Source organism: Oncorhynchus kisutch, linkage group LG2, assembly GCF_002021735.2.
Source record: "Oncorhynchus kisutch isolate 150728-3 linkage group LG2, Okis_V2, whole genome shotgun sequence".
NCBI classification, from domain to species: domain Eukaryota; kingdom Metazoa; phylum Chordata; class Actinopteri; order Salmoniformes; family Salmonidae; genus Oncorhynchus; species Oncorhynchus kisutch.
In genome coordinates this window covers 49,421,501-49,441,536 of record NC_034175.2, presented here as the reverse complement: position 1 = coordinate 49,441,536, position 20,036 = coordinate 49,421,501, and the positions used below count along the sequence as shown (strand labels likewise).

Here is a 20,036-nt window from a genome sequence, read left to right as displayed (position 1 = left end):
GAGAGGTGAAGGTATGGCACATTGCACAAGCTCTGCACTTTTAAAATGGCTGCGTTCCAATGGGAATTTGTGCATGTTTAGAGCGACACTATTACTGTAGGTAAAAGATCCGAGAATTATTATTATTCTATATTTTTTTCTATTTTATTCCTGTTGGAACTGTAATTGGTGACATATTTTATCTCAAACCTTTCAAATCTCAAATGTTCCAACATGTGGACAACTGGGGTCCCCTACACCTCAAACAATTCTAAATAAAAACCTGTACATTTCAGTATTTGTTGCTGTATCTCAGGCTCTGTAGTAGTCACATTGTTTCTGATATCTTTATCCGAATCCCACAGTACTTAACTTTCTAAATAGTAAGCATGCGTGTGTAGGATTTATAGTTTTGAAACCAAAATGTGTTTATATTATGTGTCGTTTCGAAAATGCCACTAAAGGTTGTCAGAGTTTAACATTACAGGTACATAAAAAGTTGCCTCAGCCATGTGAGCACAACAACAGACACATTCTGAAATCCAAACGTAGGAAAGGAAAGTGTTTCTATTCCCACTGCCTGGAGTCAGGTGTATCTTGGCACCACTTTTAATGAGACACCTTTACAGTGTATAGGGCCAGAGGTGAGTCTACAAGGATGTAACTGAATGACTCATCAGTAAAGATGACAGAGAGTGGGGGGGGTGGGGGACAGAGAGTGGGGGGGATGGGGGACAGAGAGTGGGGGGGGATGGGGGACAGAGAGTGGAGGGGATGGGGGACAGAGAGTGTTTTTCTTTTCACACTTCTGTCTGATTTATTATAGAGCAGACAACAATAGAGTGTGTAGGTGTGAAAATACTGCCAGGACCTTTGGGGGCCCGAAGCGAGATTTGGTTTTGGGCCCCCAACCACCTCACGGGCAAAACATTTTATTAGCCCCTTTGTTGACGGCGGAGAGTAAGATTTAATTTAAAGTTAATTTCCTGCAATTCTACACATTTTACCATGGGGTGTAGAGACATTTTTGCAATTTTAAAGCTAATTTCCGGTTAATCTACACATTTTACCATGGGGTGTAGATACATTTTTGCAGTTTTAAAGCTCATTTCCAGTTAATCTACACATTTTACCATGGGGTGTAGAGACGTTTTTGCAGTTTTATAGCTAATTTCCTGCGATTCTAAAAATGTTGCCGAGACTGATACCACGTTAATGATATGTGAGTGAGAGTGATCTACAAAATCAATGGGGGCTCCCTGGAGGTCAGGGCCCCTGGGCAGGTACTCTGCGTGCCCAGTTGGTATTCGGCCATGATTACTACAAGTTTAGACAGCTGGCCAGACTAACTGACCATTGAGTGACTGTCAGTGACTGACATGACAAGAGAAAAACCGCTGAGGCACAATCAAATTTCAAACTTGCACCTTTTGTATTCTACTATTCTAATTCTCAACAGTAAGTTGAGACCCCAACTGAGTTCCAAGCTGAAAGCGACCGCTTATGCCACTTATGACACCTGTCTGGCCATGAGGGTCCACAATAAATGTAATGTTCTCATTCCCTAGAGTAGTAGATAGGGAAGGTATGGAAATGTCAAAACTAATTTCAGAGTTTAACCAACCAGACAGAATAACCAAGTCTCCCTCCCTCCCTCCAGTCTTACACACTCATTCTTATAAAAGTGTAACACTTGTATGCTCTTTAAAGGTTACAGTCATTACATCTTCGTGAAAAATCACAGAACAAAAAACATGACCACCTCTCTCTCTTCTCCATCCCTCTCTCTACCCCTCCCTCCATCCTATCTCTCTATCCCTCCCTCCATCCCTCTCTCTACCACTCGCTCCATCCTATCTCTCTATCCCTCCCTACCCCTTCCTCCATCCTATCTCTCAATCCCTCTCTCTACCCCTCCCTCCATCCTCTCTCTATCCCTCCCTCATCCTCTCTCTCTCTCTATCCCTTCCTCTCTCTCTATCCCTTCCTCCATCCCTATCTCTATCCCTTCCTCCAACCCCCTCTCTATCCCTTCCTCCATCCTCTCTCTCTATCCCTCCCTCCAACCCTCTCTCTATCCCTCCCTCCATCCTCTCTCTCTATCCCTCCCTCCATCCTCTCTCTCTATCCCTCCCTCCATCCCCCTCTCTAACCATTCCTCCATTCCTTTCTCTATCCCTTCCTCCATCCCTCTCTCTATCCCTTCCTCTCTCTCTATCCCTTCCTCCATCCCTCTCTCTATCCCTTCCTCCATCCCTCTCTCTATCCCTTCCTCTCTCTCTATCCCTCCCTCCAACCCTCTCTCTATCCCTTCCTCCATCCCTCTCTCTATCCCTTCCTCTCTCTCTCTATCCCTTCCTCTCTCTCTCTATCCCTTCCTCTCTCTCTATCCCTTCCTCCATCCCTCTCTCTATCCCTTCCTCCATCCCTCTCTCTATCCCTTCCTCTCTCTCTATCCCTCCCTCCAACCCTCTCTCTATCCCTTCCTCCATCCCTCTCTCTATCCCTTCCTCTCTCTCTCTATCCCTTCCTCTCTCTCTATCCCTTCCTCCATCCCTCTCTCTATCCCTTCCTCTCTCTCTATCCCTTCCTTCCTCCATCCCTCTCTCTATCCCTTCCTCTCTCTCTATCCCTCCATCCCTCTCTTTATCCCTCTCTTTATCCCTTCCTCCATCCCTCTGTTTATCCCTTCCTCTCCCCCTATCCCTTCCTCCATCCCTCTCTTTAACCCTTCCTCTCCCTCTATCCCTTCCTCCATCCCTCTCTTTAACCCTTCCTCTCTCTCTATCCCTCCATCCCTCTCTCTATCCCTTCCTCCATCCCTCTGTTTATCCCTTCCTCTCCCTCTATCCCTTCCTCCATCCCTCTCTTTAACCCTTCCTCTCCCTCTATCCCTTCCTCCTTCCCTCTCTTTAACCCTTCCTCTCCCTCTATCCCTTCCTCCATCCCTCTCTCTATCCCTTCCTCCATCCCTCTCTCTACCCCTACCTCCATCCCTCTCTCTATCCCTTCCTCCATCCCTCTCTTTAACCCTTCCTCTCCCTCTATCCCTTCCTCCATCCCTCTCTTTAACCCTTCCTCTCCCTCTATCCCTTCCTCCATCCCTCTCTTTAACCCTTCCTCTCCCTCTATCCCTTCCTCCATCCCTCTCTTTAACCCTTCCTCTCCCTCTATCCCTTCCTCCATCCCTCTCTTTAACCCTTCCTCTCCCTCTATCCCTTCCTCCATCCCTCTCTTTAACCCTTCCTCTCCCTCTATCCCTTCCTCCATCCCTCTCTTTAACCCTTCCTCTCCCTCTATCCCTTCCTCCATCCCTCTCTTTAACCCTTCCTCTCCCTCTATCCCTTCCTCCATCCCTCTCTTTAACCCTTCCTCTCCCTCTATCCCTTCCTCCATCCCTCTCTTTAACCCTTCCTCTCCCTCTATCCCTTCCTCCATCCCTCTCTTTAACCCTTCCTCTCCCTCTATCCCTTCCTCCATCCCTCTCTTTATCCCTTCCTCCATCCCTCTCTCTACCCCTACCTCCATCCCTCTCTCTATCCCTTCCTCCATCCCTCTCTCTATCCCGTCCTCCATCCCTCTCTCTATCCTTTCCTCCATCCCTCTCTCTATCCCTTCCTCCATCCCTCTCTCCATTCCTCTCTTTATCCCTTCCTCCATCCCTCTCTCTACCCCTAACTCACCAGTCTCTGGGCCTTGCTCTGGGTCCTGGTTTAAACCAGGGTAACTCACCAGTCTCTGGGCCTTGCTCTGGGTCCTGGTTTAACCCAGGGTAACTCACCAGTCTCTGGGCCTTGCTCTGGGTCCTGGTTTAACCCAGGGTAACTCACCAGTCTCTGGGCCTTGCTCTGGGTCCTGGTCTAACTCAGGGTAACTCACCAGTCTCTGGGCCTTGCTCTGGGTCCTGGTTTAACCCAGGGTAACTCACCAGTCTCTGGGCCTTGCTCTGGGTCCTGGTTTAACCCAGGGTAACTCACCAGTCTCTGGGCCTTGCTCTGGGTCCTGGTCTAACTCAGGGTAACTCACCAGTCTCTGGGCCTTGCTCTGGGTCCTGGTTTAACCCAGGGTAACTCACCAGTCTCTGGGCCTTGCTCTGGGTCCTGGTCTAACTCAGGGTAACTCACCAGTCTCTGGGCCTTGCTCTGGGTCCTGGTTTAACCCAGGGTAACTCACCAGTCTCTGGGCCTTGCTCTGGGTCCTGGTCCTTCTTGTTGTCAGTGATGTCCTTGTGGGACACCAGAAACAGCACCACCTCTCCCTTCTCATTCTTAATGGGCACGATGTCCAGCAGACACCAGAACTGGGTACCTGGAAGAGACACAGTCAATCAGTTCCATTTTAATACACACTCTATGCCCCTAGCTAATCAGCTCATCTCCAGCTGTCTACAGAGACTTGAAAAGCTTCTGCCATCCCACTGCCTCCCGATAAAACCCAGTGAACATGTTCATTTCAATTGGAAATATAGAAATGCTATTTACACTGAATGATCTAGTCCCAATATGATACAATATCATCAAAACCCAGAAAACAACAACTCACTACCTCACTTTATGTGTAGTGTTAGTGTGTGTGCCTTACATTCTGCACCCTGAGTCCCAGAGCTCTATCAGACAGTTATTACTGATGAGACAGAGAGAGATGAATGCAGGATGTCTTTATTGCATAAAAGCTTTTTCATTTCAGGAAGCGTAGCTCTAATTTGGTCAATTCAGGAAGTGAAATGAGTTTGGCATGAAAACAATGAAGCCAAAAAACAAACGAATATACAGCTTTATCTGAGACCGGAGAAATAGTTTGCTATTCTCTATTCAATTGACATCATCCATACTGTATTCATGTACATCCACACAGCACTTCACGCGCTCTTTCTTTGCCATACTGTATGGCAAGGTGAAGGGTTTCACATTGTCTGAAAGCTGTGGTTAAAAACAGGTGGTGATGATGATGATGATGATGATGACAATGAAGGAAGATGAAGATTCATATGATTTAATTTGACTAATCAATCTCCGCCAACTATATGAAGGAGCATGAATGTGCCGGCAGGCATTATCCAACCTGTCATGATAAGCACAACACATAGAGTATATTGAACACCACAGCGTTCAGCATGGATGAGGAGCAGGCCTGCCAGAAGCACACAGCTGTCCACACACCAACTACATCCTCTACGGACTAAAACCACAGGGGGAAAAACGATTCTCTTTGAATCTAACACATCTGGTACCTACACTACAAGACCAACTGGCTCCCAACACATCCACGTGTACCATGATTTGATATCTCACCAAGTGAATGTGAGGGTTTTTGATCAAATGCAATCAGCAACACTTAACAGCCATCGTGAATCTGTGTCTTTGTTGATTTGAACAAGTCAAATACCCATGTCAGACCTTTCAGTGCTTCAACTGCCCGAAGAAGACAGATACCGGCGAAACACATTGCGTGCATCATAGCCAATGCATTTGTACCCAATTAATTTCTTTTCTGAAGTTCTTATTTAGAGTGTATTCTCAGTTGAAGTCAGATTACACGCGGCAACTATACATTTTTATCTGCAAAGATTCATTAACTTGTATTTGTATATATTTCATACCACTCCGCCTGTCTGTCTGTGCTGCAAATGGAACATCAAAACCAAGCTTGACAAAGTCATAAGACAGTGTGACATGGTGGTGGACATGTTGTGGCTGTACATACATGCATACGATCAGGAGAAAACAGCCTCACATTCGTAGAGAGGAATAGAGTCCTATTACTGTTATGGTTAACGGTGTGTTTTCATGGTCCCAGTTGGGTGTATATTTAGATGAAAGCTGGATTACATCCCCAAAAATGGCAAATATGTGCAGATACAGTATGTGCCCCACGTCATTGCTTTCTCTCTCGCTCGCTCTGCCGAGTGTGCATCTCGCTAGCTGTCACTCAAATGGCGAGGGGCTGACGCTCATTGTCTGAAATTAAAATTGCTATGAGGCTGGCGCACGTGTAGGGAACATGGGGCTGGCGCACGTGTAGGGAACATGGGGCTGGCGCACGTTTAGGGAACATGGGGCTGGCGCACGTGTAGGGAACATGGGGCTGGCGCACGTGTAGGGAACATGGGGGTGGCGCACGTGTAGGGAACATGAGGCTGGCGCACGTGTAGGGAACATGGGGCTGGCACACGTTTAGGGAACATGAGGCTGGCGCACGTGTAGGGAACATGAGGCTGGCGCACATGTAGGGAACATGAGGCTGGCGCACATGTAGGGAACATGAGGCTGGCGCACGTGTAGGGAACATGAGGCTGGCGCACGTGTAGGGAACATGAGGCTGGCGCACATGTAGGGAACATGAGGCTGGCGCACGTGTAGGCAACATGAGGCTGGCGCACGTGTAGGGAACATGGGGCTGGCGCACATGTAGGGAACATGAGGCTGGCGCACGTGTAGGGAACATGGGGCTGGCGCACGTGTAGGGAACATGGGGCTGGCGCACGTGTAGGGAACATGAGGCTGGCGCACATGTAGGGAACATGAGGCTGGCGCACGTGTAGGGAACATGAGGCTGGCGCACGTGTAGGGAACATGAGGCTGGCGCACGTGTAGGGAACATGGGGCTGGTGCACGTGTAGGGAACATGAGGCTGGCGCACGTGTAGGGAACATGAGGCTGGCGCACGTGTAGGGAACATGGGGCTGGCGCACGTGTAGGGAACATGAGGCTGGTGCACGTGTAGGGAACATGAGGCTGGCACATGTGTAGGGAACATGGGGCTGGCGCACGTGTAGGGAACATGGGGCTGGCGCACGTGTAGGGAACATGGGGCTGGCGCACGTGTAGGGTACATGGGGCTGGCGCACGTGTAGGGAACATGGGGCTGGCGCACGTGTAGGGAACATGGGGCTGGCGCACGTGTAGGGAACATGAGGCTGGCGCACGTGTAGGGAACATGAGGCTGGCGCACGTGTAGGGAACATGGGGCTGCACAGCTTCCATAAAATAGTTGCTTTCAAATTAGGAATTTCGTGGCTAATTGAGGTAAGACAGTAATTCTGCTCATAGATGATGCATGTATGAACTACACATTGAGACATCCAGCCCAAAGTGAGAGGTTTGAAAAAGATGTACTAGTCACCAAAGTTCCGGAGCATGTCTAATAAACCTTGAACTATTCTGAAGGCTCAGGTTGTGTTGTGTTCATACATGGGGATAAAGGAGGGATGTGAGAACACAAGCATACACTGTCACACACATGGACACACACACACACACATTCTCACACAAACACACACATACACATAAACGCTTCTTCTGTTTTTTTATGATCTCATCATCTTTAACTGCTTTCAGTCCCAGGCCTTGATGATGGAACTCACAAAACTTTACTAAATGTGTTGATTATTTCCTTTCCCTGCCCAGAAGGCTGTAAAATGCAAATGTATGCATATGCAGGGCCAGTAATGCTTGAATGAACCTTTAATTGGTCTTTTTTCTGTGCTTCTCTTTGTTTTAAGGCTTATATCTTCCAATAGCATCCGTCTAGCCCTCTATCCAGCCAAGCTAGTCTTCTACCTTTCTCCTCTAAAACCACTTGGTCTTCTCTTCAATGTCAGTTTTGTCCTTCTCGTCAAACATTATCTCTCCTATGGACCAGTTCCTTGTTGCTTCTATCCGTCTCATCAATCTCTCCTACTGGGCACAGATGTCAGTTCAACATCTAATTTTGATTTAAATTCAACTAACGTGAATTCAACAAAAAATGTCACCATGTTATTGGACTGAGGCAAGAAATGTTTCTATCTATCTATCTATCTATCTATCTATCTATCTATCTATCTATCTATCTATCTATCTATCTATCTATCTATCTATCTATCTATCTATCTATCTATCTATCTATCTATCTATCTATCTATCTATCTATCTATCTATCTATCTATCTATCTATCTATCTATCTATCTATCTATCTATCTATCTATCCTACTATCTAGCCTGCTCTCTCTCTCTCACACACACACACACACACACACACACACACACACACACACACACACACACACACACACACACACACACACACACACACACACACACACACACACACACACACACACACACACACACACACACACACACACACACACACACAGGCCTCATTTACACCTAGCCTCTGGTTCATTCTCAAGAGGCTATAATAAGCCCAGGTGGGTTACTAGGGTGTGACTGACTGTCTCTCACCTCCTTTCTTGTAGAACACCGGCTGGGTCTCTCTGTACGCATCTGAAATGGCCCCCTATTCCCTATTATTTTAGTGCACTACTTTTGACCAGAGCCCTAACCAGGCGCTGGTAAAAAGTAGTGCACTATATACAAAATAGGGTACCGAACCAAATCTCCCTCTTGTGGCCTCATGGGTGGCATATTCATATGTATTATCATTTTTTTTCTATATCAAACAGTTTTGTTATATTTTAGTCTTCTGTAATGTATATAAAGTGTAATATTGAGATGCAAACTCAAAATGTAATAAATATCAACTCTATATCTGTCAAAGTACAGGTGTCTTCTTTTTTTAAGCCTATAACTATGAGTGTGAGGTGTATATTTTGTTTGAAAGTAGATTTGTTTAAGACTAACAAGAAACAGTCTGTGTGACCCTGATGTAGCCCACTCCAGTAACAGGTTAAAAGGTGGAACATGCAGTAGAGGGAAACAGTGCTATTGGACACCCCACCACCGTTGTTGTTTTTTGTTGCAGATCTGAGGAGCGTTTTGTAGCATAGTAAAATATATATACCGTATATATTGTGCTCTTCTGTAGTGCGTCAAATGATGTCCGAGAGGAAAAAAACCTTTTCATTGCTTGCAGTAACATCATTGTTGTTGTAAAATTGCAAACGGACATCGCTGTTTCACCATTATGGATTCCGGATTTAAAGGGGCAGTACAGTCTGTTCAGTTGGGATGGACTTTTTGACCCACAGCACGACACCACAATCTGATCTGATTATTCTGACCAAATAACCAGTCATACTTTATTTGCATATGCACAGTGCATTTGGAAAGTATTCAGACCCCTTGGCTTTTTCCAAACTTTGTTACGTTACAGCCTTATTCTAAAATTGATTACATGTATTTTTTCCCTCATCAATCTACACACAATACCCCATAAGGACAAAACAAAAACAGGTTTTTAGAAAATTTGGCAAATGTACAGATGTGGCAAAAAAAAACACCTACTCATTCCAGGGTTTTTCTTTATTTTTACTATTTTATAAATTGTATAAATGTAAAAAAAATAGTAAAATAAAGAAAAACCATTGAATGAGTAGGTGTGTCCAAACCTCTGACTGGTACTATATATATATATATATATATATATATATATATATATATATATATATATATATATATATATATAGAACTGAAATATCACATTTACATAAGAATTCAGACCCTTTCCTCAGTACTTTGATGAAGGACCTTTGACAGTGATTACAGCCTCGAGTCTCCGTGGGGTAAGACGTTACAAGCTTCGCACACCTGTATTTGGGAAGTTCCTCCCATTCTTCTCTGCATATCCTCTCAAGCTCTGTCAGGTTGGATGGGGAGCATCGCTGCACAGCGATTTTTAGGTCTCTCCAGAGATGTTAGATCGGGCTCAAGTCCGGGCTCTGGCTGGGCCTTTCAAGGACATTCAGAGAATTGTCCCGAAGCCACTTGGCTATGTGCTTAGGGTCGTTGTCCTGTTGGAAGGTAAACCTTCGCCCCAGTCTGAGGTCCTGAGCATTCTGGAGCAGGTTTTCACCAAGCATCTCCCTGTACTTTGTTCATCTTTCCCCCGATCCTGACTATTCTGCAAGTCCCTGCCGCTGAAAAACATCCCCACAGCATGATTCTGCCACCACCATGCTTCACCGTATGGATGGTGCGAGGTTTCCTCCACATGTGACGCTTGGGATTCAGGCCAAAGAGTTCAATCTTGGTTTCATCAGACCAGAGAACCTTGTCGCCAGGTGCACAGTGTTTCCTCTGACGCATTGGTGCGGCTGGCTTCCGGGTTGGATGCGCGCTGTGTTAAGAAGCAGTGCGGTTGGGTTGTGTTTCGGGGGACGCATGGCTTTCGATCTTCATCTCTCCCGAGCCCGTACGGGAGTTGTAGCGATGAGACAAGATAGTAACTACCAAGAAATTGGGGATAAAAAGGAGGTAGAAGGTCTTGGGGACCTTCAAAATCGCATATATTCCACAGATCTGTGCCTCGACCCAATCCTGTCTCAGAGCTCAATGGAAAATTCCTTCAACCTCATGGCTTGGTTTTTCCTCCACTGTCAACTGTGGGACCTTATATAGTGCCTTTTCAAATCATGTCCAATCAATTGAATTTACAACAGGTGGAATCAATGGAAACAAGATGCACCTGAGCTCAATTTCAAGTCTCACAGCAAAGGGTCTGAATACTTCTGTATTTGCTAAAAAATGTAAACCCTGTTTTTGCTTTGTCATTATGGGGTATAGCGTGTAGATTGATGAGGATGTCTTTAAAAAATATATATACTTTAGAATAAGGCTGTAATGTAAGAAAATCTGGAAAAAGTCAAGGGGTCAGAATATTTTTCGAATGCACTGTATCCGGCTACTTTGAAGGGGTAAGCAGTGTAGGTTTTAGTACAGACCAAAGGGGTGCACATTTTCCCTGGGACCAGGATTGAGAACCACTGGTCTAGAGGATCCTATCTGTCAATCAGGGCTGTGTATGTACATTACCGTTCAAAAGTTTGGGGTCACTTAGGCCAGCATCCCAGAGTCGCCTCTTCACTGTTGAGACTGGTGTTTTACGGGTACTATTTAATGAAGCTGTCAATTGAGGACTTTTGAGGCGTCTGTTTCTCAAACTAGACACTCTAATGTACTTGTCCTCTTGCTCAGTTGTGCACCAGGGCTTCCCACTCCTCTTTCTATTCTGGTTAGGGCCAGTTTGCACTGTTCTGTGAAGGGAGTAGTACACCGCGTTGTACGAGATCTTCAGTTTCTTGGCAATTTCTCGCATGGAATAGCCTTCATTTCTCAGAACAAGAATAGACTGACAAGTTTCAGGAGAATAGTTCTTTGTTTCTGGCCATTTTGAGCCTGTAATCGAACCCAGAAATGCTCATGCTCCAGATACTCAACTACTAGGTCAGTTTTTTTGCTTCTTTAATCAGGACAACAGTTTTCAACTGTGCTAACAAAAAGGGTTTTCTAATGATCCATTAGCCTTTTAAAATGATAAACTTGGATCAGCAAACACAACGTGCCATTGGAACACAGGAGTGATGGTTGCTGATAATGGGCCTCTGTACGCCTATGTAGATATTCAATAAAATATCTGCTGTTTCCAGCTACAATAGTCATTTACAACATTAACAATGTCTACACTGTATTTCTGATCAATTTGATGTTATTTTAATGGACCAAAAAAATTGCTTTTCTTTCAAAAACAAGGGCATTCTAAGTGACCCCAAACCTTTGATCGGTAGTGTAAATATATATTTAAATTTGTATCAACATGCCCAAACAATCAGACTGAGCATTTCAATGGCAAAATGAAGGCTCAGGGAAATAAATGATGAAAAAATGCATTTGGAAATAAACACACAAAGTGATTTATGAGACAGTGAGGATTAAAAGACTTAAGCCCTGTTTATACCTGGTTCTAACATGGGTCTTTTTGTCCTGATCCACATTTTGATTTATGCCCACATTTGTAGACAGGTTTAGATGATTAAAAGACACATTGTGATCTGGTTGCCATCAGATCACACTGGCATCTGACTACCTCTAGAGGTAGTCAGATGCCTTCTGCCTGGGTATCTTACAAGACGGATCTGGACAGTGAAACCATTTAAATCATCATTATTCCAAATCATTGACAGTTGTGTCACCATTGACTTATGGCATCAATATGTATCTTAAAATAAATAAATACATATTATTTTGAAGGAATATCTATCAAATCATTTGAATACATAGAGGAACCAGGATATCTGGTCACAACGGCTACAATGTTGGCACTATCATAATGTGGATAAGATCAGGACAAAGGACGCATGTTAGCGGCAGATATAAATGAGGCTTGAGTCTGTAGAACACCAGCTCGGTCTCTCTGGATGTGTCTGAAATGGCCCAGTATTCCCTATATAGTGAACTAGTTTTGACCAGAGCCCTAGGGGCACCCCCTGTCTCTGAGTCTCTCACCTCCCTTCTTGTAGAACACCAGCTCACTCTTAAATTCCCCCCTGTCGTCCAATGCCCCCTGGATCTTCGCCGTCAGCTGGTCGCTGGTCTCCGGCCCATACAGGAAATGACATGCGCAGCTCTTCTGCATCAGTTCGGCGCGGGCGTAGCCGGTCAGCTCACAGAAGCCGTCAGAACAGTAGACGATGGGGTAGAGGGACTGTACCTGGGCGTTACCCAGGACAAAGTTACTGTCTGTAGCAGAAGGGGGAGAGAGTGGGAGGGGAGGAATAAAGGGAGGGAGGGGGAGGTCGAGGGAGAGTGGGAGAGAGAGGGAAGGAGGAAGAGGGAATGAGAGGGACAGAGAAAGAAGAGAGAGGGGTTATAAAACTAAGAAGATGACACAAGGGACATTTTGTATAGCTCTGAAATTATTAATTATCAGCTCGGCTCATTTGAGTTTCAGGCTCATTTTCATTCCAACAACTTTTCTCTTCGTAAGCAGCAGGGAATCATCAGCCTCGTGTTGGGACATCACTGTGCTCCAGGAAAACCAAAAGAGAAAGAGCTGGGGCAGCAACCCATAACTTCAGACAGACTGAGAAAGAGAGACATGAGGGGATGGCCCAATGTACTGTAGACAGACATGCCAAAATGTCCTGTTCTTTCATTACAGTTTCATGTAAAAGCCAGAACAGATTTGGTTTTCTGTCACTAACAATGTCTCATGTAGGGACAAACATACCCCAACTTGAACCTCCATTTGTTGTGTTGATGGGTCTGGTCTTTCATTGTGGAGATGCGGGAGAGGGAGTGTGTGTGTGCTTCTCTGTCTTTGTGTCTGTGTCTGTGTGTGTGTGTTTCTTTGTCTTTGTGTCTGTGTCTGTGTGTGTGTGTGTGTGCGCGCGTGTGTGTTTCTCTGTCTTTGTGTCTGTGTCTGTGTGTGTTTCTCTGTCTTTGTGTCAGTGAGTGTGTGTGTGTGTGTGTGTGTGTGTATCTAGTTTCACGCTCTGAATTCTGCATGCCTGTCTCTTTGGGTGTGTGTGTGTTAGGTTGAATAGTACATTTGATCTGTCCCTTCTCTATTCTATTCACCTTTTCAATTGGAGCCCGCGGCAATCGAGATGGACAAATATTTTCCTTGAGTATTTATTGCTTACTGTCCGATTATTCATATTGATCCATCAATCGCAAGGCTCCCCTGGGAGAGTCTTTTGTAAATATTTGATGGTGTAATGGTTCTGGTGGGGAGATTGCTGTATTCTGCTGTGTACTCTATGTGCAGATGGTAGATGGTAGGTGGTAGATGTTCAATTGAAGCACGTAGTTGATTTGACTGCTGTAATGATGAGTGGGAAGAACGAAGGAGGGAACTAATCAAATCACTGAGACATGAACATAAACAGGATGTCAACACACCTGACTATGTGTGAGAAGGGGGTGTTTGTGTGGGAAGGGGGTGATGATGAATGTACTGTATGTGTATGGAGAGAGAGAGAGAGAGAGAGAGAGAGAGAGTGTGTGTGTGTGAGGGACTGAGCAAGATCGAGAAAAAGGAGACGAAGAGTTGCACAGTCAGCTAGAAAGTCAAACTGGAGAGAGGGAGGCAGTGAGGCATAGCTGGCAACTCTGATCTGTTGGAGCCAATAAGTTTAACCCATCCCCCAGTGTAAGCTGGTTAGGGTTGTGTGTGTGTGTGTGTGTGTGTGTGTGTGTGTGTGTGTGTGTGTGTGTGTGTGTGTGTGTGTGTGTGTGTGTGTGTGTGTGAGCTGGTTAGGGTTGTGTGTGTGTGTGTGTGTGTGTGTGTGTGTGTGTGTGTGTGTGTGTGTGTGTGTGTGTGTGTGTGTGTGTGTGTGTTTGTGTGTGTTTGTGTGTGTGTGTGTGTGTAAGCCGGTTAGGGTTGTGTGTGCGTGTGTGTGTGTGTGTGTGTGTGTAAGCCGGTTAGGGTTGTGTGGTCTCCTCATATCTCCCAGTGTGCGTCCAAAATGGAGTGCACTACTTTTGACATATAGGGGAGGGGAAAAGCAGTGCACTATAAAGATCATAGGGTGCCATTTGGACTCAGTGTGGTTGGAGCATTATGCCTGTATGGGCTGGCTGAGCTAGACCTCCCTGGGGGCACGCTGAACACTCACAGCCTCTGGAGTACAGCCAGATGGCCCTCAATGATTTAGCCAGCACAGTGTAACACTGATCATGCAACAGGTGTGTACATGGGAGAGAGAAACTGTGGGTGTACACATGTGAGTGCGTAGGTTAAAGTTGAACTGACAGTGTTTTAACAACTTTGCAGGTATGAAACAAACATACAATCATAATATCAGTCAAAAACATACAATTCTCAGTTTATGCTACAAAAGCAACTATATTCCATAAAGTAAAGTAAGGCATTGTTGGCAGAATAGATTAATACAGTTCAATGCATAATTAATATAATCCACCAATACATTTCTTGGTAGTCCAAAGAATATTGCTATCAGGTTGTAAATCAGATGGCCTAGTGCATTGATTGCTGCCTCCATTCGTTTTTACTGACTAATGTAACTAAGGCTGGAAATGTCAATACACTCAAACTAGCAAGGGCAATGATCACAAGTCAGACGTAATGTAGCTAATAGGCTAGCGTATCTATTTATGTAGGAGGCTAAAAACATGGAGCCTAACGTTAGCCACCTAGCTAGCTGCTAGAAGGATGTAATTTCATTGGATGCATGGGTGAGTGACTGACTTTTCCTCTTCATTTTTTGCTGGCTCTACATAGCTAGAGATGCAGGTGTTATTTGGTTAGCTAGCAAGAACTTGAATGATTGCTATCCAGTTAGCATATCGCTTGCGTTCGTAAATTCACTCTGGCTATCTACTCTGATTTCAGAGCGCAGAAAAATGTGCAAACACCTGCTGAATATGGCCGGTTCAGGAAACGTAGGCAAAAAAAGTCATAGTTAATCACGAACGCTCTAACATGTAAACAGCATAACCAGCTCTACTACGGCGAGTAAAATGGTCAGAGTGAGGTGTTCTCTCATTTGTATCTGGAAGTAGCTAGCTAGCAAGCTAGCCAAATTTAGCCAGTTTGCTTGGGTGCTTGGTTGGGACAAGCATGCATTGGCAGGCAAGCTGCAGAAGGATGTTTATCAGTGCAATTTTGACGGCCTACTAGCTGAAAAGGTTTGAAAGGGTTTATCTAATGTTTCTTCGTTAGATTTTAGCTCATCTTGCTCTGGCTACCATTAGTTGTTGATGTTGATGTGCATAACTGTGGGAGAGAGAGCCTACCTTTTCAGGGTTGTTTGATCAATAGAACTACCGTGGTGTTTACATATTTGCAGAAATCCATACAGGTGTATTTTGTGGCTTTTAGCAAATGTGTTCTAGTCACAACTGCCTGTAAACACACAGTCCAGTTCAAAGTGAAGGATGGCTGTATAAAGGCCTACTGTAGCTCACCAGTCTGTGTCAACTCTGGTCTTGGACAAGACAGATGTTTTATTTACTGCAGTGCCTATTAATTGTCCAAATGCACATCCACTCTCCCACACTATTTTTTTTATTTAACTAGTCAGTTAATAACAAATTCTTATTTTCAATGACGGCCTAGGAACAGTGGGTTACTCCCTTGTTCAGGGACAGAACGACAGATTTTTGTCAGTCCAGGGATTTGATCTTGCAACCCTTTAGGTTACTAGTCCAACACTCTAACCACTAGGCTACCTGCCACCTCTGTATTGCTATAGAATTTACTTACTTAACATCATTCCCAAACGTTCTAAGAATTTATGAAAATGTGAAAATGACCATATTTAAGTGCTTGCTTATCAGAACATGTTTTAAAATGTGTCATTCTCTCTGGAGGTGTATATGAACAGAATTGAATAAGATTTCATCTCGCTAAAATGCTGTCAGTTCCACTTTAAGTACTGTTCAAGAGATCAGCCCACTCATCAGTCAATGAGGAAATCCATTGCGTTCTCTTAATCACTCTCTTAATCGTTTCCTGGCAAGTGGCCAATTCTCTTCTCACTTCCTTGAAAGCTCATTTAACATCTCCTGCTGGTTCAATTCTTCTGGTTCAATTCACTGATTGATGGCTAACTGCACAGGAATCAGCTACCTGAGTTTATTGCGAAACAATATATTGCCTTCTTCCTGTGGGTCCACAGGATACTATGCTACGCTAACAATAATGGCAACTAGGAGAGACCAAAGATGATCTATTATATTGACAAGATAGCCGAGTGACCGTTTTAAGAATGGAAATGCATGTCCTCAATGACTGAAGGCAGGCGAGATCAGGTGGGAGGTAAATCCTCTCGCTTTGCTTCTTTATCTCTGGAGAGACACAGGAATGTGTGTGGTCACTCTCTTTCATAACGTGATTATAAGATGTTTAACAGCAAATTCACATCAAAACAGTTCACACGGCACTTTGAGATGGTCGAGTAAAAATTGAGACATTGGTTTCTTTATAAACAATCAGCCTCTACTTGTTTACTTTGATTACTTTTTGCTTCTTGTTAGCCGTTGCCTGGATACAGTTCCCATATTAAAAAGCTAGACCTGCTGATTGCATTGATCAGAGTCCAGATCTCTCTTTTTTTCTCCTGATTTTCTTTCTTTCTGATGCCCCCCCCTCTTTCTATCTTTGTCTATTTTTATCTTCCTCTATCGCTGTTTCTCTCCCACCCTCTTTCTCTTCCTCTCTCCCACCCTCTTTCTCTTCCTCTCTCTCTCCCTCCCTCCCTCCACCCCCCCTCTCTCTTCATCTCTCTCATTCTCTCTACCTCTCCCCCTCTCACTCTCTGCCCCTCCCCCATCTCTCCTTCTCCTCATTATAGACACCTTAGTGTGATAGCGGTTCAGACATGGCTATACTGGAGTAATGGATGTCTCTAACATTCCCTGTGATACCGCTCACTGCTCTGCCCTCTTTTTGTTCTCCTCTTTTTCCTTATAATATTTTTTTCATGAGGGTCTTGTCTCTTACTGTCAGTTCTGAGGGACATGGGAGTTGAGTCACTGTGTGAACTGTCCCTGTTCACTATGCAGAGTCCAAATGAAGGACAATAGTTCAGTTGTCCAGCTATGCCAGAGACTCTGAGCCACTCTTGATGAAACCCATGTTTGTTGGGTTTCATCCCTACTTTGCAACTTGCCTGTACATTCCAAATCAAAGAACCTGTATCTTGTAATTTGTCAGAGCTCTCTTTGCTCTTTGATATAAAGATTGGAGTAGAAGGCCGTTACAATGTCAATGAGAAAAGCCACCACCCCCAATCTCATCAAATTGTCAATTGAGCGATCCACTTGTGCTCTGGGCAACAGTTGACAGAACGAATGAATACGTATGAACAGTAGCACCAGTGCAGTGAGGCTCTGAGGTGCTCCTGGCAACAGCCCCCTTAGTATTGTCCAGGCTCTGAAATCAAAGCACTGTACTTCAGATGGTGACAAGTGAGAAATTAGGTTTTTAAAATGGCAATTGAGAGGTTGTCACGAGAAACAACAAGGTGGAAATCCACAGTGTTCTGTTCTTGTTATTCCCTTGATGAGTGTGTGTGTGTGTGTGGGGGGGGGGGGTATTTGTGTGTGTGTGTGTGTGCCTGTATGTGTCCTACATTGATAAGTAGGTCTACGTGTTAATAATAAACAAATGGAAACACCCCTAGCTAGTTTAGTCTAGACATTAATAATCAGTGTTGGGACAGTGACCCGTGAAGGACGTGCAAGATTTAATCAAAATTGGCGAATAAATGAAATAACAGTTTTGAAGCATCCACTTTACTGCTGCTGGTACAAGCCTGCCCAGAGTTATATATAACCCGTGGAATGTTAATCACAACTTAGTTCTCAAAGACTGCATGAAATATGGATTCAATACATGGACTGTATGACCCAGGCCCCTTTTTTACACATGATATGAATTTTTAACTAACGCTTTGTCATGGACCATTTGATGCAACAGAGGGGGGAACCCGTCTGGCTGTCTGAACTGCTTGGGAAGCAGATTTGGTTTATTTATTTACACTGAACAAAAATATCAAGGCAACATGTAAAGTGTTGGTCCCATTTTTCATATGCACAAAAAGCTTATTTCTTTCAAATTCTGTGCAAACATTTGTTTAAATCCCTGTTAGTGAGCATTTCTCCTTCGCCAAGATAATCCATCCACCTGACAGGTGTGGCATATCAAGAAGCTGATTAAACAGCATGATCATTACACAGGTACACCTTCTGCTGGGGACAATTAAAATAAGCAGTTTTATCATACAAAACAATGCCACAGATGCCCCAAGGAGTATTTCTGTCTGTATTAAAGCCATTTTGTGGGGAAAAACTCATTCTGATTGGCTGGGCCTAGCTTCCCAGTGGGTGGGCTTATGTCTTCCCTGGCCCACCCATGCCCACCCATGGCTTCACCACTGCCCAGTCATGTGAAATCCATAGATTAGGGCCTAATGAATTTATTTCAATTGACTGATTTCCTTATATGAACTGTAACTCTTTGAAATTGCAGTATGTTGCGTTCATATTTTTGTTCAGTATGCTTTCATAACCGAGTCTTTGGGCCTGCATTACGGACGTGTGCACACAGAGACACTTGAGGGCGGTTAAGCTCTAACCGTAGGGGTGTATAATAACATGAAGACACTGGCTCCTCTCTCTCTCTCTGTTAATCAAGTAGTCATAGAAATGTAGTCAGCGTGACAGCAAGTGGTAGCGGAGAGGCATGGTGAAGTGCTGTTGACTCACTCTCCAAAGACAACCCTCTCCTGCAGTCACTCAGAATCCAGATCTCTGATCTTATCAGCATAGCCTATATACCATGACTCTGTTTGCAGATGTATGCTTCTGCAGTGAACCTTTATTTAACTTTATTTAGCAAGTCAGTTAAGAACAAATTCTTGGCCTACCCCGGCCAAACCCTAACGACGCTGGGCCAATTGTGTGCCGCCCTATGGGACTCCCAATCACAGCCGGTTGTGATACAGCCCAGGATCGAACCAGGGTCTGTAGTGACACCTCTAGAAGTGAGATGCAGTGCCTCAGAGCAGTGCGCCACTCGGGAGCCCATGCCCATTCCTGTGCCTGTGAGCTATGGTGTGCTACATGACTGCAATTATAATCAGACACCAGATATTTGCATTCTCCTTCAGTTTGAGGGCCTCTAGACAGTGTCCAGTATACATGGGTATGGTGACAGTGCCCCCAGTGGCCAGGAAGTTTAATAGCAGGGTCTCTCTTTCTGCACATCTCAATGATGTTGTTTTGTGTTCCATGTCAAACCCACAAGTAAAAAGTCTGAGAGGTCTAGATGTTGGTCTGTGGGTTATAACTGTGTGTGTGTTGCTGGACAGCAAGTCATTATTTAGTTATAAGGGGTTCTAATAATCAACCCCCAAAAAAACAATAGGTACCCCCACATACGCCAAACAATTGTTTAGGGTACTATGGAGTACTTTGGGGTACCTGTTTAGGGTGATTAGTAAGACCCGTTATAAGGGCTATTGGGCTACACTCCGTACTTTTCATTGGAGCTGCTTGGTCTCTGGCCATGTGAGGAGTTGGATTGAGTCTCACACACACACACACCCCGTCCCTGGCCTCTCTAACCCATACACACCGCTGACAGAACGCTGGGCTACACACTCTCACTGCACTCCAGCTGCTCTGTGTATTAGTCTCACAGCAAACACACACACACACACCACACACACACACACACACACACACACACACACACACACACACACACACACACACACACACACACACACACACACACACACACACACACACACACACACACACACACAGCTCTATGAATATTACATTCTTTAGCGGACGGGGATTGG

The 20,036-nt window shown here is 44.7% G+C and overlaps 1 protein-coding gene across 1 annotated transcript in view; it reads right to left on the bottom strand.

The window, feature by feature from the left end:
- The window catches only part of LOC109867835 (potassium voltage-gated channel subfamily H member 8-like), a 57,744-nt gene extending 45,309 nt beyond the window's left edge, over positions 1-12,435 (bottom strand). The window contains exons 1-2 of the mRNA XM_031796465.1: positions 12,205-12,435; positions 4,153-4,287 (exon numbers count right to left, since the gene is read on the bottom strand). Of these exons, the coding sequence (XP_031652325.1) occupies positions 4,153-4,287; positions 12,205-12,334 (265 nt within the window). The 5' untranslated portion in view covers positions 12,335-12,435. The remainder of the gene's footprint in view (positions 1-4,152; positions 4,288-12,204) is intronic.
- Positions 12,436-20,036: the final 7,601 nt, after the last annotated feature.